Below are 24,923 nucleotides of genomic sequence, written 5' to 3'. Positions count from 1 at the left end.
TGTGAAGGCCATAATGGTTGTCAGTTATTATGGCAGATAAAGGAGAAGAAAGGAAAATGTTACTTGGTGGTGTGCCAGTATCTTTTGCTTGTTTGTATAAGTCCTAGTTAAGAGATTGCTCTAAAAGATGTCAAAGAATTGTCAAGATTCAATTATTGCAAGTACACTCCTTATAGGATCATTAAAAGTGGTTTGGAAAAGTATTTGCTGATCCATTTTGAACTGTAGCTGATATTCTTGAGGATTTCATCTGTCTTAGGGTGGATAATGAACCAATGTCAGTGGAAATTAGAAATTAGCAAACAGGGAATATTAGAAGCTTTCAATGATTACAAATGGGACATTGAGCAGTAAACATAGAAATAGAACAAAGAAAAGAAATGCCATATCAAAAGACACATATACACTCAGAATTCATGGTAAAGGGAATTATGAGATTTTGTGGGACACTTAATATTTCATTTTTCAAAAAAGTTTAATGGCTCAAAAGTGAATTTTCACCCAGGAATAATGTTCTGGTATATTCATAGTAAAAAAGAAAATTAAAAATTCTTGCTTATTTACCCATTCCTTTTAAAAAAATATATCAAATGTATCCTGTTTTAGATTGGAAAATCTTCTGGCTTTTTTTTTTTTAATTTAGCTATTAATCCATTTGTGTAGAAATTACCTAACAAGACTGTCCTTTGTCTCTATATTATTCAGTAAAGTTTCAAGTCAAATGATAGTAAGTCCACCATAAGAAAATACAGTGGGTAATCTTTCATGTATTCAGGAATCATTTATTGAACACCCCTATATGTGTGTGCCAGGGACTATGCTTAGTGTTAAAGATATAAATAAAAATTAGACACAGCTATACTAAACAACTCAGTGATTGATAGTAAAATTATAAAATAAATAAATAAGGGAGGGAATACAGTTTTAAATGTTACTAGTCAGACTCCTGAGCCACAGGACCATTTCATTGTTTATTATAAATCTGTAATCTGTAGCTCATAGTATATTATATACTACAGGCACAGTGAAGCAAATTATACTACAAATCTAACTTTGGTGTCAGGGAAGAATCGTTAGTAAACTATTACAGAATTAGTCTTTTGATTCTCTGCATTTGGCAAGTTGAGATGTCTGGAGAGAGGTAAATTACTATTCGTTCGTTTCTGACCCTCTCTATTAGATTTCAGTGTGTGAAAATACTAACTAAACTTGTTTTAAATACTAACTTAAGTGTACCCCCTACGATATTTATTGAATATCGATTGGGATAAAAACTCTGATTCTTTCCCATCGGAAACCAGTCTTGCAGATTCATTCACATTTACTAACCTGTTGTAATGAATGCCATGTATTTGGTGGCTTTTTGATGCAAAGTAGCTGTCATGGGATCAAGTGTATTAATGGATTTACACAGTGCCTTAATTCAGTTTCTGATTTCACAAGTATGACCCCTGAGCTGGCTAGCCACAAAGTGCTTATGATTATGAAGGTCAAAGACTTAGTGTAAATAAAGAAAATGTAAATGTTAAACATGTAACTAGTACTCCCAATTATTTTGTTAATTCTGTTGTAATTTGTCATTGTTAACACTGGCTAAACTCATAAGTCAGGTATTGATTTTATAAACTGAAAAACTAAGGACACTAGATAGCATTATAACTGTGGGTATTCATCATGCTGGTAGGTACAGATCTTCACTTCTACCACAGCTATTATTCATGAAAACTCCTTAAACAGTGTATGACCTGTAGGGGACAAAACGAGTTAAAACATCTTATGTAGGTTTACTCAGTTCCCCAGTCTCCTATAACTCACTGCTGTACTCTGCTCATTCTTTTTCAAGATTCTGATGGTATTAAGAGATTGCAAAGGTCAAGTCAGTTTTAAAAAAAAATTCTACTTAATCAAGAATTCTTGAGGGAATTTATGTCTAAAAGTATAATTATGGAGAATATAGCACATGTGCTCTTTGCACAATTAAAGTGATTATTTCTCAGATTTTTTAATGCCCGACTTTAAATCTATGACTAAGAATGAGATTTATGTTTATAGTATTGGATCCAGTCCTGAAGTTTGCTCCATTTTTGTCACTTTATTAAAATGGGATATACAACGAATCCTTTACAATGGTAGATGGTTTTGTATCAAGATCAATCCGACTGTGAACTTCCCACTTCAGCAAAGCATTAAAACATCTAATAACAAGTTTTTCCCATAAACATTTGATGGGTTATCCTGAGGAGGAAATTTGGGGTTTTATACAACTCAGCCTAATTGTCATTTAACAAATGCAAGTGAGATTCATTTTATTAAATATAGCCAGTTATATATAAAATTGAGTCACCTAATTTAAATAGCTTAAACTTGGGGGTTAACAAAAACATTTAATTGGAATGAGCAGAAAATTATCTTGCCTGGAACTGAAGAAATAGAGTAATTTTCTGGTTCCTTTCCTCTGAGATCCTGCATGGTTTATAATTCCGTAAGTAAGGGTGGACCAAATTCATTATGCTGACTCAAGCCATAAATGTTATATTTTTGTCATAAAAATGCATTTCATCTTAAATTGCCTGTTGTTATGTAGTAGCATTAATTAGGAGTAAGTTTCAAATATGACAATTGGATTTCACACTTAGCTGCACTTTTGAATGCAGAACTTAATGTTACTTTACTTTCACATAATAGTGATGCTATTTGGAGTAGGCCCAAGCCAACAAAAGTAGCTAAAATGTAGGGTTCTGTCAAGTCAATCTCTTTGCTTTTTATATCATTGAAGGCAGATATTCTGGTACAAACTGAATTGAGTATTTTAGATCAACATAAGGGATTTTAGTAATGCCGAAGTCCATAGAATGTGAGCTATTAGTACTCCTAGTTGTATTTTACTGACTTAAGAACATCCCTGTGCTATTACTATCGTCTCTTCCCAGACTACTAGAATTTTTCAATAGACCAGATCCTCCTGAGTCTAGAATCATATGATTTACATTTTACCTCTCTCAATTACTTAATTTCTATTACCTCTCTGGGCCTTAGCTTCCTCATTTATGAAATGAGGACATTAGACTAGATTGGTTCTAAACTGGAGCCAGTTTTACCTCACAGGAGATATTTGACATTGTCTGGAGATATTTTTGGTTGTCAAACTATGGAATGCTAGTTTGATTGGCAGAGGCCAGAGATGCTGCCAAATATCATACAATTCATAGGACAGGCTGCTCACAGCAACGAATTATCCAGCCCAAAGTGACAATAGTGCCGAGTTTGAGAAACCCTGAACTAGATGATCTTTAAAATAACTCTGGTCTAAATAAAATGAGTATGTATAATATTAAGTAAAAAGTTCAAAGCTTCTGGATTGGTGAACAAGCATACTTTATCAAGTGCCTACATGTATTGAACATTTTAGAAATTATTTAATATTCACAAATCCTAGAATTAAAAATTACACATTGTATTTCTGTACCTTTTAGGTGAAATAAAAAAAGGTCCATAGTGATTAATTTGCTCAAGGCTATATAGTTGTGGGTAAAGATGGGACTTGAATCCATTTGACCAACTCAGAATCTTAAATATTTTTTCTTACATCCCAGTGCTATAGGTAATAGATTTTCTCCCCATTACAAATTATTCTGAAAGTTTTATTTTCTTAGGTCATGAAAACATTTCTTGTAAGAGGGAAATGAAGTGGTAAAACACTCTTATTTATAGAAAATTGGAGTTTATTCATTCTCCCACCAAATGCTGAAGCCACACTTCAATGTAATTAAATACATTACATGGAATACATGAACTCTCAGATCAGATCCCATTTATAATTTGTCACAAAAACTACTCTTTCATTTCAAATAATCATCGTAAATATTACTCAAAAGTGAATTGCTTATGTCATGGTAGCAAAACAACTATCACTTGCTCATGCATATTCCTCTGAGCAACAAGTTGACTCTACAGGGCACCTATCCTTCATGCAGTGATTCAGATGCTTTTATCTTTTATTTTTTTCAAAATTTTATTTTATGTTTTATTGTGGTAAAATATGCACACCGTAAACTTTGCCATTTTAAGTATGAAATTCAGTGACATCAAGTACATTTACATTGTCAAGCAAGCTTCACCACTGTCCATCTCCAGAACTTTTTTATCATCCCAAATTGAAACTTTGTACATATAGGTCATAGTTTTGTTATATGACCACATTTCTCCACTCTGAAGAACTTTCTGATGTATTTAATTTCTGGAAAGTAATATGTATTTGAAGTTATGCTGAATTTGTTAACAGTTGGCAACTTGAAGAAATAGTTTCTTATTACCACAAAGCACAGCATTGCAAAGCAATTTTACCCTCTTATACCCTGAGTATAAATGGGACCATCTAGTAAACATTGGTTTTATCTTATCTTTTCCATATAGTATTATTTTTAAGCCCTTACTTCATTATCAGATTTAGGTTGTCTTCCCATTATGAACCTAGTTCTGGATAGTATTTTCTTACTCCCCATTGCTTTTTTTTCATATTAAAATGGAAATAAATGATGTCAGCATTGGGAATTCCTGTATATTTTAAAGACAGTATATTTCAGTTCATATTTGAAAGCATGCCTTTGTGTCATTAAGATCTCAATACCAAGTTTCACTAAACTAGACTTTGATTCTGATTATAAAATCTTGCTCCTTGGCCAAGTGTGGTGGCTCACACCTGTAATCCCAGCACTTTAGGAGGCCAAGGTGGGTGGATCACTTGAGGTCAGGAGTTTGAGACCAGCCTGACGAACATGGTGAAAACCCATCTCTACTAAAAATACAAAAATTAGCCGGGCACAGTGGCACATGCTTGTAATCCCAGCTACTCAGGAGGCTGAGGCAGGAGAATCACTTGAACTTGGGAGGCAGAGGTTGCAGTGAGCCAAGATTGAGCCACTGCACTCCAGCCTGGGTGGCAGAGTAAGACTTCATCTCAAAAAAAAAAAAAAAAAAAAAAAAAAAAAAATCTTGCTTCTCTATCTGTATCTCTTTTCCAAGTTTATAGTAGCATAAAAAATTCAAATGTGCCAGGGAATGAAGAACAGTTGAAAAATTCTAGACTAGAAATATTGAAATTATATTCCTAAAATTAACCAGGAAGTATTTACCATACCATGTTCAAAGAAGTATATTTTTTCGAGATGAGACTTGAAATCATGCTTCACCACATTCAGTGTGTTGTCATTTGATATTCTAATATGTAATCTGTTTATATTTTTAACCCTAGCTTTCCTAATGTCTTACTTAATTAGATTGAAAGATAAAAGACCATCTGCCTTGAATTTTGTACATTTATCATTAGGGAAAACTGAATTATTATACCTAAATCATAACCAATATATTAATTTTGCAAAAATTCTTTTTAACTCTAGCTGCAGTTGTTAAAATATTACATTTGGTAATAGAAATGCCTCATGGATTTTTGCAAAGTAATATTTTGGAGGGAATGAACTTTAGGGTTAGGACATAGACAAGAAAATAAAGATAATGGAGGAGTAGGAGAAGAAATATTGGGACCCTTTAATTTTTTTAGGCCCTTAAATGTTTGCATTAACTGTATAGCTGCTTGACACTTTAAATAATCATATGTGCTTCCTGACAGTCTTTGTATTTGGAAGTAGCTAAGCTATTTGGGTCCTCTATAAATACTCCACCAAAATTTTGCTTCTGTATGTATTCCAATCTAAAATATGTTTTTTCATTGATAATCATCAACCCATATAAAGTCAGGTAGAAAAGAAACTTCAGAAACAGAAATCTGAAAGGCTGTGATATGTTCTTAGTCATACAGCTAGTTAATAGCAAGGTGAAAACCAATGCAGTCTCTCTCATCCTAATGCTTTTTACAACTTACTACTTTTGGAATAAAGAATCCGTATAAACCCACACTTAACAACCAACCAATAAAAATATATTTATTTCATATTCTAATCAGTTAAGGAAGAAAAAAAGACATGTTAAGAGTATAAAGAAAAGAAAAGAGAGGAAGATGCCCCTAAGTTTCTTCAGCTATCTCTTGGTTCCCATTTCTACTAGAATCAGCTCCTAAGTCCCAGTTCTTTGCCAGAACACTTTTATTACTGGCAGATAGTGAGTTTTCAGTAAACATTAGTTCCTACCCCAGTCATCTTCCTCACAATCAACATCATCTGCTCATGTATCCTCTAATTTAACATCTGTTCCCAAAGGCCAGCCTTCCCTCTAAGCTGTCACCCTGAAACAGGCTGAAAAACATCTGCATTGTCACCAGTTTCCTCTCCCACTTTCAGAATTGGCTATTGGTCATTTTTTTTTCTGGGAGTCAAAAAATCATGTCTCAAATGGTGGGGGTTGGGGGCCAGGTGGATCTAAAGAAACATTTAGCATCTCTTGTGAATCAGACATATGTTTCTTACATATGTCAAGCCTGGAGATGAAGTCTCTTTTTAAGACTAGCCTTGCCTGTAATCCCAACACTGTGGGAGGCCGAGACAGGCAGATCACCTGAGGTCAGGAGTTTAAGACTAGCTTGGCCAACATAATGAAACCCTATCTCTACTAAAAATACAAAAATTAGCTGGGTGTGGTGGTGCACGCTTGTAGTCTAATCTACTTGGGAGGCTGAGGCAGGAGAATCACTTGAACCCGGGAGGCGGAGGTTGCAGTGAGCCAAGATCATGCCACTGCACTCCAGCCTGGGTGACAGAGCAAGACTCCATCTCAAAAAAAAAAAAAAAAAAAAAGACTAGCCTTTTAAGAGAATGCTCTCAGGGAAATCTTAGGCAGACTTAGATCTGAATCCTGGCTCTGACACTTATCAGCTTGTGACTTCGGGCAAACTGCTTAACCTCTCCAAGCCTTTGGTATCACTTTTAGAAAGTAGAGATCATCAAATTCATGTACAATTTAGGGTAAATGCAACCTGAGGAGAATTTGGCAGTATACAGTAGTCTCTGGAAAACAACACCCATTTTATAAATTTGTTCTCAGTAGAAACCTACCTTCCATGAGCCTCCTGGTGGCAGACTCTAGAAGATCCAAAAAGATCTTGAAAGGCTGGCAATGGTTGGTTGAGTCTAACAAGATAAAACTTAAATTCAAAAGTATAAGTATATATTGAATCTGTTTTGGGATCCAGAAAAAGTTCTATCTATATAACTGTATCATAGAAGGACACAGTTTAACCAGCTCCAGATCAAAAAGAACTGTGTATTTTAACAGAAAGTTAGCTAAGCGTGACTCAACAGTATGATATGACCACCAAAAAATGGTGACGCTATTGTAGGCTACATTAATAGAGGATAAATATTCAAAATGAGTTAAATATACTTAATACTACTGAACTGTGCACTTAAAATGGTTGAGATAGTAAATTTTACATGGTTTTTTAACACAATTTAAAAAATAAGGTGGTCCCATTTTACTTGTTTGTTATTATTACAGTATTAAAGTAATTGTGTTTACGTTATATGTTATGAGTGGCAGGGATTTAGGCAAACTAATAAAAGTATTAGAAATTATGACATACTGGGATTAATTCACAAAACGGGCAAAGAGGGAAGGAAAGCCTCCCACAGTGCTGGGATTACAGGCAAGGCTAGCCTTAAAAAGAGACTTCATCTCCAGGCTTGACATATGTAAGAAACATATGTCTGATTCACAAGAGATGCTAAATGTTTCTTTAGATCCACCTGGCCCCCAACCCCCACCATTTGAGACATGATTTTTTGACTCCCAGAACCATAGCGAGGCTATAACCCTCACTATGCAACAGAATCACCTGGGAAACTTTAATAAACAAAACAAACAAATAGTAAAATATGACTGGGAACCACTCTCAGAGATTCTGGATTAATTAATCTGGAGTGGATCCTGGTCACTGGTATGTTTTAATTGGTGATTCTGATGTGCAGCCAGGCTTGAAAACAACCATGGTGGAAGGTTGAACCAAATGACCAGTTTGGCTAAGAGATTACAGCCAAATATAGGCTAAAAGCCGAGATTATTCAGCCTGAATTTTGGAGATTTAAGTAGATTTAAAGTAGTGCAAAAAGATGTACATTTATATAGTCTTCCTTTCTTTTATGAAAAAATCTCTTCAGGTTAGACTAAAGCATAATTTAGCTTGATTAAGTACCATTCTAAATGACAAGAGTTTTATATCAATCAACTTAGTCACCAAATAGATATTGGACAGCCATTGTGTGTAGGATTCTGAGACTGTCCCATAAGGCAACAATTCTCATCATAACTGATCATCACAATCACTTATGGTTGAATTGAAGCACACACAGATACTCTGATTTTAATTTAGCATGTATGATTTTGAAAAGCTGCATGTGTGAATTTGATATAAAACCAGGATTAAGAAGTATTTTCACATCAGGATTTGTTCCTGAATATTTGAGTAGATATAAACCATTTGACTGAATTAGAAAAGCATGCTATTTAGAAGAAATTGGGATAAATCCTTTTAAGTACATTTTAATTTTTCTTTTTTTTTTCCTTATTTTCTCCTTGTAGAGCTCAGTCTGTCTTTTAAGTACATTTTTAAATATGAATTATTACTCCAGTATCATTTTTAATAATTTCATATTTTCATGTATTTTAATTTTCAATTCACTGAAATCAGAATATCAACACATTTATTTTCTTACACCCATGAAGAGAATTTGTCATTGACAATTGTAGATGAATGTATTGGATCTAAAGTCAAAGCCCCATCTCTTGCATCAGGAACAATATTACTTAAGCTTAAATGTAATAAATCTAGGCCGGGTAGAGTAGCTCACACCTTTAGTCCCAGTACATTGGGAGACAGAGACAGAGGCAGGCAGATCACTTCAGCCTAGGAGTTTGAGACCAGCCTGGGCAACATGGTGAAACCCCTTCTCTACAAAAAAATACAAAAATTAGCTGAGCATGGTGGTGTGTACCTGTAGTCCCAGCTACTTGGGAGGCTGAGGTTGGAGAATCACTTAACCCTGGAGATGGAGGCTGCAGTGAGCCATGATTGCACCACTGTACTCCAACCCAGGTAAAGAGTAAGACTTTGTCTCAAAAAAAGATGTAATAGATCTAAAGGATTATTATATTCGTAGCACGTTCTAAACTCAAGCTTTAATACTCTTCTAGTTTTGATATACCTCTTCTTTTCTTATCTTCCATTCACTGCCCACTGCCCCTCTTTTGGTCCAAGCCTGATTCCTTTCCCCCCGTTGAATTCAGAATTAAGTCCTTATGCCCTTGTGAAGCCCATCATGATTTGTTTTTATTCTAAGTTTTCCATTATTGTTCTTCATACTCTTGCCTCCCCTAAAATACTTTTATTCCACTATTTTTATTTGAATTTTACACGTCTTTTAAAGCTTAGCTCAAAATCTGTTCTACTCTAGAGACTTTTTTTCCCAAATTTCTCAGAAGGAGCACACTGTACCTTCTTATGTCTTATAAAACTTAGACCATTTTGCTCTTAGGATCATAGTTCTTAATATACACATCTCATATTCCTTACTAAATTGTCAATTTCATGACATTAGGAATTGCGTCACTTAGTTTGCCATTTCCAACATGTGGAACAGTTATGTATGCATAATGAAAAGAGTCAAGATAATGCAAAGTTAAGTTCCAGCTAAACCAAATGACATGTGACAAGTTATTTTGATTTCACTGGATCCTTCAAAATTTTCAAATATTTAGACAAATGTGCCACTTACCTTACACATTTGTCTTAAGTGCTAAAGGGATAATCTATATACAGAGGTCCTCATTAACTGTTCTTTCTTACCTCTCAAAAATATCTACCATAATATTTTGAAACTAAGCTCAATACATAAATCTATATGATACCCAAGACACTGAGGGCCTGAACTAGGTAGTGTTATGAGTGAGCAGGAAGAGATAAATACTGAAAAATGTTATGAGCTAGAACTTATATGAGTCAATAATTTTTTGGGGAGAAGAATGACTGAGATTTTAATCCTGGAAATATTATGCTACTTGATTAAAAAAGAGAGAGAGAAAGAGACCAAGAACTTGTTTGAGGAAATGAGTCGAAGTAAGTCTAGGCAATGCCATTCTAAAGAAAAAGTTACAGGAACACTAGTAACTTCATAGCCTTCATGGAAATGATCTAAAGCACCAGTCATGAAAGGGTGTGTTTAAAAAGAAACAGCACTGGTAGTTATTAACTTGAGTGTGAGTTTCAAACTTTGACTGTTAATAGTGGAGAAGTCTGGAATTAAGGGAGAGAAATAAGTGTTGTTGATCTGAGAGAGAAATAAGTGTTAAATTTTAGGAATTCTTGAACCTTTAAATTAATAATTTCCTTTTGTTTCTTTAAAAGAAATGGTTCTTCTATAATAAGTTATATTGTAATCAAATGAATATTCACCTATTCTTTTTAATTTTTACTTTTTGTGGGTACATAGTATGTGTATATATTTGTAGGGTACATGGGATGTTTTGTTATAGGCATGCAGTGTGAAATAACCACAACATGAAGAATGGGGTATCCATCCCCTAATTTATCCATTGAATTTTAAACAATCTACTCTTTATGTAATTTAAAAATATGTGGTTATTACTGACTATAGGCACCTCGTCGTGCTATCAAATACTAGGGCTTATTCATTCTATTTATTTTGTACCATTAACCATCTCTACCTCCCTGCTAACCCCCCCACTACCATTCCCAGCATCTGGTAATCATCTGTCTACTCTCTATGTCCATGAGTTCAGTTATTTTGAGTTTTAGATCCCACAAATAAGTGAGATTATGCTATATTTGTCTTTCTGTGCCTGGTTTATTTCACTTAACATAATCTCCAGTTCCATTCATGATGTTGCAAATGAATGAATCTCATCCTTTTTATGGATGAATAGTACTACATTGTGTATATGTACCACATTTTCTTTATCCATTCATCTGTTGGTGGACACTTAGGTTGCTTCCAAATCTTAGCTATCAACAGTGCTGCAACAAATATAGTTGGGCAGATATCTCTTTGATATACTGATTTCCTTTCTTTGGGGTAATAACCAGCAGTGGGATTGCTGAATTATATGGTATCTCAATTTTTAGTTTTTTTGAGGCACCTCTAAACTGGTGGTCTTAGTAGTTGTACTAACTTACATTCCTACCAACAGTATATGAGGATTCCCTTTTCTCCACATCCTCGTTAGCATTTGCTATTGCCTATCTTTTAGTTATAAGCCATTTTAACTGGGGGTGAGATGTTATTTCATTGTAATTTTGATTTGCATTTCACTGATGATTAATTATGTTGAACACCTTTTCAGATACGTGTTTGCCATTTGTATGTCTTCTTTTGAGTACTGTCTATGCAAATCTTTTGCTGATGTTTTGATTGGATTATTGGATATTTTTTTCTGGTGGAGTTCTTTGAGTTCCTTATATATTCTGGCTATTAATCTTTTGTCAGATGAGTGGTTTGAAAATATTTTCCCCCATTCTGTGAACTGTCTCTTTACTTTGTTGATTATATCAGTTGCTCCGCAGAAGCTTTTTAACTTGATATGATCCCATTTGTCCATTTTTACATTGCTTGTGGGGTGTTGCTCAAGAAAGTTTTGCCAAGACCAGTGTCCTGGAGATTTTCCTCAATGTTTTCTTGTAGTATTTTTATGGTTTGAGGTTTTACATTTAAGTCTTTAATGTCATTTGATTTGATTTTTGTATATAGAGGAGATAGGGGTCTAGCTGCATCTTTCTGCATATGGACATCCAATTTTCCCAGCACCATTTATTGATGAGATTGTCTTTTCCCCAGATTATGTTCTTGGCACCTTTCTCAATAATGAGGTCATTGTAGGTTTGTGGATTTGTTTCTGGGTTCTCTGTTCTGTCCATTGGTCTATATGTCTGCTTTTATGCCAGTACCATGCTGTTTTGGTTACTATAGCTCTGTAGTACAATTTGAAGTCAGGGAATGAAGGAACAGTTCCTCCAGTTTTTTCTTTTTACTTAGGATAACTTTGGCTATTCTGGGTCTTTTGTGGTTCCATATAAATTTGGGGATTTTTTTTTTCTATTTATGTGAAGATTGTCATTGGCATTTTGATAGGGATTGCTTTTAATCTGTAGATTGCTTTGGGTCCTGTGGACATTTTAACAATGTTTATTCTTCCAATCCATGAACATGGAAGATTTTTCGATTTTTTGGTGCCCTCTTTAATATCGTTCATCAGTGTTTTACAGTTTTCATTATAGAGATCTTGCATTTGTTTGCTTAAGTTAATGCATAGGTATTTAATTTTATGTGTGGCTATTGTAAATTGGATTACTTTTTAAAATTTTTTTATTTTACTTTAAGTTCCAAAATACAAGTACAGAACATGTAGGTTTGTCACATAGGTATATGTGTGCCATGGTGGTTTGCTGGACTTGTCAACCCATCATCTAAGTTTTAAGCCCTGCATGCATTAGCTATTTATCCTAATGCTCTCCCTTCTTTCACCCCTGCCCCCCAACAGGCCCCAGTGTGCATTGTTCCCCTCCCTGTGTCCATGTATTCCCATTATTCAACTCCCACTTATGACTGAGAACATGTGGTGTTTGGTTTTCTGTTCCTTTATTAGTTTGCTGAGGATGATGGCTTCCAGCTTCATCCATGTCCCAGCAGAACATGATCTCATTCCTTTTTATGGCTGTATAGTATTCCACAGTGTATATGTACCACATTTTCTTTATCCAGTTTATCACTGATGGGCATTTGGGTTGATTCTATCTTTGTTATTGCGAATAGTGCTGCAATAAATATATACACACATGTGTCTTTACAGTAGAATGATTTATAATCCTTTGGGTATATATCCAGTAATGGAATTTCTGGCTCAAATGGTATTTCTCATTCTAGATCCTTGAGGAATCACTACACTGTCTTCCACAATAGCTGAACTAATTTACATTCCCACCAACAGTGTAATAGTGTTCCAATTTCTCCACAGCCTCGCCAGCATTTATTGTTTCCTGACTTTTTAATAATCATCATTCTGACTGGCATAGGATGAAAACTATGAAATGCTTCGTGAATTTGCATATCATCCTTGTTCAGGGGCCATGCTATCTTCTCTGTATCATTCCAATTTTAGTATATATGCTGCCAAAGCGAGAACTTGAATTACTTTTTTATTTCTTTTTCAGATTGTTCATTGTTGGCACATAGAAATGCTGGTCCTTTTTGTGTGTTGATTTTGTTTCCTGAAATTTTACTGATTTTTATCAGTTCTAATAGTTTTCTTGTGGAGTCTATAGGTTTTCCCAAATATAAGATCATATCATCATCTGCAAACAAGGATAATTAGACTTCTTCCTTTCCAATTTGGATGCCTTTATATCTTTTTGTTGTTGTTGTTTGTTTTTGTTTTTGTCTGATTGCTCTAGCTAGGACTTCTGGTACTATGTTGAATAACACTTTTGACACTGGGCATCCTTGTCACGTTCTAGATGTTAGAGGAAAAGCTTTCAGTTTTTCTCCATTCATTGTGATACTAGCTGTGGATCTGTTGTGTATGGCTTTTATTATGTTGAAGTATGTTCCTTCTATTCCCAGTTTTGTGAGGGTTTTTATCATGAAGGAATGTTGAATTATATCAAATGCTTTGTCAACATCAATTTGAAATGATCATATAGTTTTTATCCTTTATTCTATTAATGTGATATATCCCATTGTTTGATTTATGTATGTTGAATCATCCTTGCATCCCAGGGAAAAAATCCTACTAGGTCACGATGAATGATCTAATTTAGTGTTGAATTCTGTTTTCTAGTATTTTGTTGAGGATTTTTGCATCAATATTCATCAGAGATTTTGGCCTGTAGTTTTCTGTTTTGGATCTGTCTTTGTCTGGTTTTGGTATCAGGGTAGTACTGGCCTCATAGAATGAGTTTGGAAGTACTCCTGCCTCCTCTATTTTTCAGAATAGTTTTAGTAAGATTGGTATTAGTTCTTTAAATGTTTGTTAGAATTCAGCAATGAAGCCATTAGGTCCCGGGCTTTTCTTTACTGGGAATGTTTTTTATTATGGCTTCAAATTCATTACTTGTTATTGGCCTGTTCAGGTTTTGGATTTCTTCCTGGTTTAACGTCAGTAGGCTGTATCTCTTTAGGAATTTGTCCATTTCTTCTAGATTTTCCAAATTACTGGCATATAGTTGCTCATAGTAGCCACAGTTGTAATGTCTCCTTTTTCATTTCTGATTTGATTTGGATCTTCTTGCTTTTTTCCTTAGTTAGTCTGGCTAACAGTTTGTCAATTTTTTTAACTTTTCAAAAAAAAGCAGCTTTTTGTTTCATTGATCTTTCATGTTGTATTTTTTATTTCAATTTCATTTAATTTTTCTTGGTATTTGTTATTTCTTTTGTTCTATTAATTATGGGTTTGATTTGCTGTTTCTTTTCTAATTCCTTAAGATGCATCATTCAATTATTTATTTGAAGTTTTTCCTCTTTTTTGATGTAGATACTTACAGCTATCAACTTCCCTCTGAGTACTGCTTTTGCTGTATTCCATAAGTTTTAGCATGTTGTATTTCTCTTATCACTTGTTTCAAGAAATTTTTCAGTGTCCTTTTTAATTTCTTCATTGAACCACCGGTTATTCAGAAGCATATTGTTTGATTTCCATGTATTCATATAGTTTTCAAAATTCCTACTGATTTCCAGTTTTATTCCATTGTGACTCTAGAAGATGCTTGATATTATTTCAGTTTTTTTTTTAATGTTTTCAGAGTTGTTTTGTGACCTAAAATATGGCCTATTCTTGAGAAAGACCTATGTGCTGGGGAAAAGAATGTGTATTATGCAGTTGTTGCATGACATGTTTTGTAAATGTCTATTAGATCCATTTGGTCTGTAGTGCCGATTAAGTCTGCTGTTTCTTTGTTGGCTTTCTGCCTGGAAGATATTTCCAATGCTCAAAGTGCAGTGTTGAAGTCTCCAGTTGTTATTATATTGGGGTGTACATCTCTCTTTTACTTGAGTAATATTTGCTTTATATATCTGGGCACTGCAGTGTTGGGTGCATATCTATTTAAAATTATTTTGTCCTCTGGCTGAACTGACCCTTTTATCACCACATAGTGACCTTCTTTGTCTCTTTTTACAGTTTTGGTATTTAAATCTATTTTGTTTGATATAAGTATAGTGACTCCTGTTCTGTTTTGGTTTCATTGACATGGAATGTCTATTTCTATCCTTTCATTTTCAGTCTGTGTGTCTTTATAGGTGAAGTGTGTTTCTTCTAGGCAACAGATCAATGGGTCTTGGTTTTTCATCTATTCAGTTAGTCAGTGTCTTGATTGGGAAGTTTACATTCAGTGTTATTGATAAGTAAGGACTTAGTACTTCTATTTTGATTTTTTGTTTCCTGGTGGTTTTGTGGCTTTCTCTTCCTTCTTTCTTTCATTTCTGTCTTCCTCTAGTGAAGATTATTTTATCTGGTAATATGATTTAGTTTTTTGCATTTTATTTTTAGTGTGTCCATTGTATGTTTTTTGGTTTGAGGTTCCCATGAGGCTTGCAGATATCTTCTTATAACCCATTATTTTAACCTGATAACAACTTAACACTATTTACATAAACAAGCAAAAAGAAAACTAATAAAAACTTGCCCCAACTTAATCCCCCCACTTTTTAACTTTTTATTGTTTCTACTTACGTCTTACTGTTGTACTATGTCTTAAAAAGTTGTAGTTCTTCTTTTTGATTGGTTCATTATTTAGTCTTTCTACTTAGGATAAGAGTAGTTTATATACCTCAGTTACAGTATTATAATATTCTGTGTTTTTCTGTGTACTATTACTAGTGAGTTTTGTACCTTCAGGTGATTATTTATTGCTCATTAATGTCCCTTTCTTTCTGGTTGAAGTACTCCCTTTAGCATTTCTTTTAGCACAGGTCTGGTGTTGATGATATCCCTCAGCTTTTGTTTGTCTTGGAAAGTACTTCTCCTTCATGTTTAAAGGATATTTTCACTGAATATACCATTCTAAGGTAAAAAGGTTTTTTTTTCTTTAGCACTTTAAATACATGATGCCACTCCCTTCTATCCTGTAAAGTGGTTTGCAGTGAAAAGTCTGCTGCCCAGCGTATTTCTGCTCCATTGTATGTTATTTGTTTCTTTTCTCTTGCTGCTTTTAGGATGTTTTATTCTTGTCATTTGGAGACTTGATTATTAAATGCCTTGGGGTAGTCTTCTTTGAGTTAAATCTGCTTGGTGTTCTATAATGTTCTTGTACTTGGATATTAATATATTTCTCTAGGTTTCAGAAGTTCTCATTATTATCCCTTTGAATAAACTTTCTACCCTTATTTCTTTCTTTACCTCCTCTTTGAGGCCAACAACTCTTAGATTCCTTTTTCAATCTATTTTCTAGATCCTGTAGGTGTGCATCATTATTTTTTATTCTTTTTTCTTTTGTCTTCTCTGTGTATTTTCAAGTGGCCTATCTTCAAGCTCACTAATTCTTTTGTTTTGTCTATTCTGATATTAAAAGACTGATTCATTTTTCAGCATGCCAGTTGCATTTTTCAGCTCCAGTATTTCCACCTGGTTCTTTTTAATTATTTCAATCTCTTTGTTAAATTTATCTGATACACTTCTGAAGTCCTCCTCTCTGTTATGTTGAATTTCTTTGAGTTTCCTCAACACAGCTATTTTGAATTCTCTCTGTGAAAGTACACGTCTCTGTTTCTCCAGGATTGGTCCCTGGTGCCTTTTCAAGTTTATTTGGTAAGGTCATGTTTTTCTGGATGGTATTGATGCTAGTAGCTATTCTTTCGTGTCTGGGCATTGAAGAGTTAAGTATTTAACGTAGCCTTCACTGTCTAGGCTTATTTGTAGCTGTCCTTCTTGGGAAGGCTTTCCAGCTATTTGAAAGGACCTGGGTGTTGTGATCTAAACTGTGTCTTCTTTATGGGGCACCCCAGGCCAAATAATGCTGTGGTTCTCCCAGACTCACAGAGATGCTGCCCTGATAGTCATGAACATGATTTGGGAGAATTCTATATATGACCAGGCAGAGACTCTTTTTCTCTTCCCTTACTTTCTCCAAAGCCTAAAGAGTCTCTCTCTGTTCTGAGTCACCTAAATCTGGGTATGGAGTGACACAGGCATCCCTGTGGCCACCACCATTGTGACTGTGCTGGGTCACACCTGAAGCCAGAGCAGTGCTGAGTCTTGCCTAAGGCCCATTGTAACCACTCCCTTACTACTGCCTATGTTTTCTCAAGGTCCTGGGATTCTACAATCCACAGGTAGCAAAGCCAGCCAGGCCTGTGTTCTTCCCTTCAGGATGGCAAGGTTCCCCAATCTCTGGGTGATTCTAGAAGTGTTGTCTGGTGGTCAGAGACTAGAGTTAAAAAACCTTAGAAGTGTACCTGGTATTCTATTGCATTGCAGCTGAGCTGGTACTCAAACCACAAGTCTCAGCCCTTCTTATCCTTCCCTTCACTTTCCAAAGTCAGAGTAGCCTCACCTCTTAGCCACTGCCTCCCCTGGCTACAAGGCAAGGTGTACTGCCAGAGTACCACTGGAGTACCCTCAAGGTACAGGGGCTTTTAAGTCCACTTGTGGTGAATGTTGACTGGTGTAGCACTCACTTTTCAGTGCTGTGAGCACCCCTCTGGCCCAGGGCAGTTCCATAAATGCTAGCCAACAGTCAGCTCTAGAATCAGGGACCCCAGGAACCCACTTGATGCTCTACCTCCCTATGGTGGTGTTGGTACCTAAGGGGCAAGACAAAGTCCCCTTTACTTTTACCTCTGCTTTTCTAAAGCAGGAGTTTTGCCCCATAGCACCACAGCGGAAATTTGCTGAGGCTCACCGGCAGCCAGCAAGCCTCAGAGGCTCAGCAAGACCCTCGAGGCGGTTCCTGGGCATCACTGCTGGTTATTCAGGGCCCAAGAGCTCTTCAGTTAGCAGATGATGAATGCTGTAAGGATTGAGCCCTTTTCTTCAAGGCAGGGAATACTCTTCTGGCTCAGGGTGTCTTGAAATGTCATCTGGGTGCTATGGCTTGGAACAGAGCCTCACTGCTCTGACTGGTGCCCTATCCTGCTGTGGCTGAGCTGGTAACCAAGATGAAAGACAAAGTCCTCCCCTCCCTTCCCTCTCCTCTCTTCAAGCAGAAGGGAGAGATCTCTTTTGGAGCCTCAAACTATACAGCCTGGGATTAAGGGAAGGGTGATTTCAGTCCTTCTTTGGCTGCCCCAGCTGGTGTCTCATTATGTCCTGTGCCCCAAACCCCAGTCCACTGTTTCTGGGCCTAGTTCAGCCCTAGGACTCACCTATGAGTTGCAGTATTTATGGCCTAGACTGCCTTTCAAGTTGACTTAGAGACTGAGAGCACTTTGGCCCTCAGAGGTAAGGTTTGAAGGCACTCAAGTTGGAACCGCTGGGATCAACAGCTCCTTTCTGGATAGGGCTGGTTTAAATGCTCCTTCCCTGGTTGGGCATCAGCTGGGTTTGTTCTGGTTTTCCTTTCTGTTCTAACAGGACAGCACCGAGTTCATTGCCTCACAATTGTTGTGAGGCAATTGTTGTGTTCTCCCTTCCAGCACCCAGAAATGCTCTCTGCAGCAGGCTGCAGCTGCAGGGGTGGGGGAGGGGTGGCATCAGCTATTCAGGACCTTTTTTTTTCTATGTCTTAGGTGCTGCTTTCAGCGATCTGAAGTTAAAATTGGGTACTTTGAGTGGTCACCTGATTTATGGTTCTTGTGAAGGTATTTTTTTCTGTGTAGATAGTTGTTAACTTGCTGTCCTTGTTGGGTGGGGGGATAATCGGTGGAGCTTTCTATTCTGCTGTCTTGCTCTGCTTCCTGCATTTACTTATTAAAGATTTTAATGGATGGGAAGTTCAAGATTCTACCACTATGCTTAGTTTGCACATAGTAGTTAATCCTGAAACAAGAGAAGTCCTAAAGTGCATTTTAGTTAGCTTCTCTACATTGCTGATGTTAGGGCCAAAGTTAGATAAATCATATATTCTAAAACAATCTCAAAAAGAATTCAGAGGTGATACTATATGTTATAGAGATAAATTTGTAACAATTCATTGTGTTGTTTCTTACATGTTTCTAATTACATTTATTCTTATCTTGAGTATGCACTTTTTAAAGTAAGCATTTTTAGTCCATGTAATATTAAAAATTAAGCTTAGGTGAAGATATCTAATATAACTTTTAAAATAATTATCTTCAATGGCATCTATCTAATTTAAGTATAGGTACTCTTGTTCTATTTTAGTTTTCATTTGTGTGGCATATCTTTTTTCATCCCTTCACTTTCAGTTTGTATGTGTTCCCACAAGATAAAATAAGTCTTTCTTGTAGGCAGCATATAGTTGCTATTGTTTTTTATCCACTCAGCCACTCTGTATCTTTTTCTTTTTCTTGAGATGGGGTCTCGCTATGTTGCCCAGCCTAGTCTCTAATTCCTGGGCTCAAGCAATCCTCCTGCCTCTCCCCCACATCTTTTAATTGGAAAATCTAACATATTTACGTTTGAGGTAATTATTGATATGCAAGATCTTATTACTGTCATTTTATTAATTGTTTTCTGGTTGTTTATAGATCTTTTGTTCCTTCATGTCATGCTGTTTTTCTCTGTTATTAAGTGATTTTCTCTAGTGGTATGCTTTGATTCCTTACTTTTTATCTTTTGGGTATCTACTGTAGGTTTTTGCTTTGTGGTTCCCATGAGATTTATAAAAACATCTTATGTTTTAACAGGCTATTTCAAGCTGCTAACAACTTAACTTTGATCATATAAAACACTCTACACTTTTCCACCCAGCACATTTTATATTTTTAATGTCATGATTTACATTTTTATATTGTATATCTCTTAATAAATTATTGTACCTATTATTATTCTCAATAGTTTTGTCTTTTACCTTCACTAAATACATAAGTGATTTACATACCACTATTACAGTATTAAAGTTTTCTGAATTTGATTTTTACCAGTGAGTTTTATACTTTCATATGTTTTCGTGTTACTAATTTTCATATTTTTCTTTCATATTGAAGAACTCCCTTTAGCATTTCATGTAAGACAGCCCAGGTGAGAATAAACTCCCTCAGCTTTTGTTTGCCTGAGAGCCTTTCTCTTTTATTTCTGAAGAAAAGTTTTGCTGGGTTCAGTAATTTAGGTTGGCAGGGTTTTTTTCCTTCAGCATGTTGAATGTATGATCCTACTCTCTCCTGGCCTATAAGACCTCTGTTGAGAAGCCTGCTGCTAGCCTTATGGAAACTCCTTTATATGTTATGTTTTTTGCTTCTTTTCTCTTCCTGCTTTCAGAATCCTCTCTTTGTCCATAATTGTTGGCAATTTGATTGTAGTTTATCTTGGAGTAGTCTTTTTTGGATTGAATCTCATTGGAGACCTTTGACCTTCCTATACCTGGATATGTATATCTTTCTCCAAATTTGGAAAGGTTTTAGTTATTATTTATTTATAAGCTTTCCATCCCATTGTTTTTCTTTTCTCCTTTATGAGCTCTTATAACCCAAACATTTGCTATTTTGATGCTGCTCATATATCCTGTAAGCTTTCTTCATTCCTTTTCATTCTTTTTTTTTTCTTTTTTCTCCTCTTACTGTATATTTTCACATAGCTTATCTTTGAGTTCATATATTATTTCTTTTACCTGATCAATTCTGGGGTTGATGCTGTTACATTTTTCATTTCATTCATGGTCTTTTTAAGCTCCAGAATTTGACCTTTTAAAAATATAATTTCAATCTCTCTGTTAATGTCTAATTTTGGTCATTTATTTTTTTCTTGATTTTATTAAATTGTTTCTCTCTCTCTCTTTTTTTTTTTAAGTTTACTGAGATTCCTGAAAACAGTTATTTTGAATATTTGTCAGATAGTTTATATAGGGGTCAGCTACTAAGAAATTGTGTTCTTGTGGTGGTGTTATGTCTCCTTTGTTTTTCATGTTTCTCATTGCCTTACATTAATGTCTGTGCATTTAAAGAAATGTAAGGACTTATTCCAGTTTTTGCAGACTTAATTTTTCTGGGAAAGCCCTTCACCAGTCAGCCCATCCAGAGATTCTTGGCAGGCCATCTAGTATGATCCTTGATGTGCTTGTTGCTGGAATCCTTGGACAGGCTGGCCTACTACCTGGGTTAGCAGATGGGTGGGCCTGGTACCTGGGTCCTCAGGGTTGGGCCTGAAGCCCAAATCTGCTGCAGTGGACCTGTTGATTGGGTCTTGAGGGATGGGCCTGGAGCCTGTGTCCACGAGGGTGGGCCTGGAGCCTGTATCATCCACAGGAACCTGCCTGAAGCCTGGTCCACAAGGGCTCACCTGGTGCTGGGGTAGGGCTTGAACCTCAGTCTGTAGGAGATGGCTGAACACTGGATGGGCCTGACACCTGGGACCACTGGCATGGGCCTGGAGCCTGAGTTCATGGAGGCTAGCCTAGCACTGGGGTGTCTTGGATTATTGAAATGATCACTGAGATACCTGGTTCCTGGGATAATTGAGAAAGGACTGGAGCCCAAGTCTGCATGTGTGGTCCTGGAGCCTCAGTCCAAGGGGTCCTGCCTGGTACTGGGGTATATGGGAGTGGGCATGGAGGCCGAGTCTTCTAGAATAAGCCTGGAGCCTGGGGCCTGGTGCTGGAACCAGTGTGGAGCGTGGAACCACAGTCTGGTCTGGAGCCCAGAATTGTGGGTGCTAGCCCAATGCCTGGAACTACTGAGGGTGGCCTGGAGCCTGAGTCTGTAGAAGCAAGCCCAGAGACTTGATGTGCAAGGGCTAGCTTAGAGGTTAGGTCCCTTGGGGCTAACATGGGTCTTGGAGCCACAGGGCCCAGCCTGGAACTTGGTAACACAGGGATGGTCCTGGCACCTAGGTCCATAGCAGCCAGTCCAGCACTGTGGTCTACTGGAACTGTCCTGGGCCCTGGGTCTGCTGGAACACTGAGCTGCAGGAGATCCAGCAAGGGCTACAGGAGCCAGCCTAGAGGGTGGGGCTATGGAATCCTGCCTGGTTCTGGGGTGGGCCTGGAGGCTCAGTCTGTGGGTACCAGCCTCTTGGGGCCTATATCAGCCTCCTCCAGGGGCTGGTCTCGAGGCTGAGTCTGCAGGTGCCTGCCTTATGACTAGGGCTGTAGGGGTTGGCCAGGTGCTGGGGCTGGCCCTGGCCTGAAGCCAGGAGCCTTGGGAGCTAGTCCAATGCTGGGGGTGGTTGAGGGCTTGGTACTGCTGAGGTTAGCCTGATGTTGAGGTAACCTGAAGACCAACTTCACTGTACAGGCCTGGAGGTTGGGGTTGAATGATTCAGCTTGTGACTGGGGCAGGCCTGGAGGTTGAGTCCACTGACCTGGAGGCTGTGGGGGCTTTCTTAGCACTGGGTATTATTGGCATGGGTCCAGTTTTAGAGCTGAATGAAAGTTCAGTGCTCACTTCCCTCTATTTCTCTCACACAGAGGGTATCTCTCTCCACTCTATACCGGAGTTGGTAGAGAGCTGATGCTGATAATGTGAAACTATCTTTCCTACCTTCTTGAACGTACCTTATGTCTGTGCTACACCCAGATGCTGCTATAATCTCCTGCCTATTTGTTTTGCTTTTTAGTTTTTTGGTTCTTGTGAAGCTATTTACATGTGTGGATAGTTGTTTTAATTGACGTTTCTATAGAGAGATGAGTGCTGAAAAGTCCTATTCCACCATCTTGATGATGTTCTTCCTAATGGTTTTTAAACTAGAAAGTCCTGCATGCTTTTCTGCAAAAATTAATACAGCTGTACAGAGAGTTAAACATTAAGTTGTCTCTCCTTGTTTCTTTTCTAGCCCCACTTATCAGAGTTAACCATTTGTAAATATGGTTTATTTTATTCCAGATTTTTCTGTGCATATATTTAATTTTTGTTATTATTGGGAGTTGGATATATTGTATTTGTTCTACAACTTTTTATTCATTTAATATGCAATTGGCATCTCTTTGCGAAAGCATTTGGTACCAACTTATCCACTTTCATAGCCAAATAACAATGAGAATTTTGGTGTTTATGATTTACACTGTACAGAAAAATGGATAAACTTTGGCAGAATACGTTGTAGCTCTTAAGAATTTTAGATGACAGTATAGACCTCAAGTATAAATGCAGAAAGTTTTGGCATGTATTATTTATTACAGTGATAAACACTATAGCATATATTTCTAGATCTTAGTATATGAACATTACATTATAGTTTTGAGGGGCTTGTATGAGACTTGTTTGGCCACATGAGTGTGCTAGTGTTTGTACAGTTATGAAGGATGTTTGCCTACTACGGGCAAAGATAGTTTGTGGTTCCTTGTAATTTCTAGATAACATTGAAGGCATAGCTTCATGTTTCTTGGACCTGTAAAATGAGAGTGGTAAAAATCTCTTACTTGATTCTTAAGAGAATCCTGTGACAAGTGACAGTCCTAAAGCAAAGCATTTCTTAGGGTTGTCTGCTATAAAACACAAAACATCAAGGCTGTTTTTTGTTTGGTTGGTTGGTTTTCTGGTTTGTTTTTTGGTTGGTTGTTTCTTTGTTCATTTGTTTGAAACGGTGTCTTGCTGTTACCCAGGCTGAAAGGCACAGTCATACCTTACTGCAGCCTCAACTGCCTCAACATCCTGGGCTCAAGTGATCATCCTAGCCTCTGGAGTAGCTAGGACCACAGGCGTGTGCCATGATGCCCAGTTAATTTTTATTTCTATTTTTTGTAGAGATGATGTCTTGCTGTGTTGCCCAGGCTGGTCAAACTCCTGGCCTCAAGCGATCCTCCTACTTCAGCCTCCCAAAGTGCTGGTATTACAGGAATCAGCCACTGCACCTGGCCAAGGCTGCATTTAGAAATCCAGCCTTTAATTACTGGTGTCCAAAATCATTCCATGAAGCTCATGAAATTACTGATGCCCCCATAATGATTCCTTAGAATGCCATTGCCTAGACTTATCATACTAAATAAACTCTTTGTTATATCTGACATTAGAGGGATACTTAGTATGTGTATATTAAATTTAAATTGCATACTCGAACAAAAGGCTGTTACTCTAGTCTCACAAGCACTCAAATTTGAAGTGGCATATAAAATCATATATAGTTGAGGAATGAAAATGATATCTCTAAGTATTTATTAATGTGATATATTTGTCTTCCCTTTTTTATTCACAGATGCCATTTGGAATAAACAGAAAAAGGCTGAACTTTTTACAGATAAGTTTTGTCAAGTATGTGGAGTGATGCTACAGTTTGAATCACAAAGAATTTCACATTATGAGGTAGGTTAAAAATAATAGTAATAGGGTCTAAAGCAGTTTCTAAATGTAGCAAGTAAACTTCTTATAAGTCATTTTACTTGATTCTTACAAGAATCCTGTGAAAAAGGTAGTATTATTTTCCTTTGATGGATGAGGAGACTGGCTCAGAAAGGGATGGTAATATACTACTTGAAGTTTGGGGAATTCAGATTAAACTCAGTCTTTTTACTCCAAAGATTTTTTCTTTTTTCACATCGCTCTGCCTCCCTTTGTATCCATCAAGTCATCCGTCCTTGTATTAAATATAAGAGAGGCATTATGAGCTTGCATAGAAAACTAAATGTGAATCAAGGGATATCATCTAGAACTCCCAGAGTCTTTGTTTACAGCAAATGAAGACGATAAAAACAAAACTAACTAGTTGATTGAGCCACATGTTTTAGACACAGGACCGTAGACTCCTAGAGCTAAAACAGAACGTTTAATGTCCTTACTCTCTTCGTTTATAGAAAACTGAGACCCAGAGGGTTAATAATTCTCCATGGCTGGTCACTGGTATGACTAAGCCTAAAAATGGTTTATTCTGATTTCATATCCAGTGTTCTTTCCCTTCATTTGGTGCTGCTTCATATTTGTACATCA

The 24,923-nt window shown here is 36.7% G+C and overlaps 1 protein-coding gene and 1 non-coding gene across 3 annotated transcripts in view; one reads left to right on the top strand and one right to left on the bottom strand.

Moving 5' to 3' along the window:
- ZMAT1 (zinc finger matrin-type 1) overlaps positions 1 to 24,923 on the top strand; it is a 49,748-nt gene that overhangs the window by 2,608 nt on the left and 22,217 nt on the right. For both annotated transcript variants that reach the window (XM_032257848.1, XM_032257847.1), the window contains exon 2: positions 24,196 to 24,302. In XM_032257848.1, the coding sequence (XP_032113739.1) occupies positions 24,196 to 24,302 (107 nt within the window). The remainder of the gene's footprint in view (positions 1 to 24,195; positions 24,303 to 24,923) is intronic.
- Positions 13,035 to 13,136, bottom strand: LOC116536171. Its single transcript, XR_004262510.1, has one exon. It is a non-coding gene; the product is annotated as a U6 spliceosomal RNA (small nuclear RNA).

This window comes from Sapajus apella, unplaced genomic scaffold (assembly GCF_009761245.1).
Source record: "Sapajus apella isolate SASKATOON/1434 unplaced genomic scaffold, GSC_monkey_1.0 scaffold98, whole genome shotgun sequence".
NCBI classification, from domain to species: Eukaryota; Metazoa; Chordata; class Mammalia; order Primates; family Cebidae; genus Sapajus; species Sapajus apella.
This window is presented reverse-complemented; position numbering and strand designations above follow the sequence as displayed.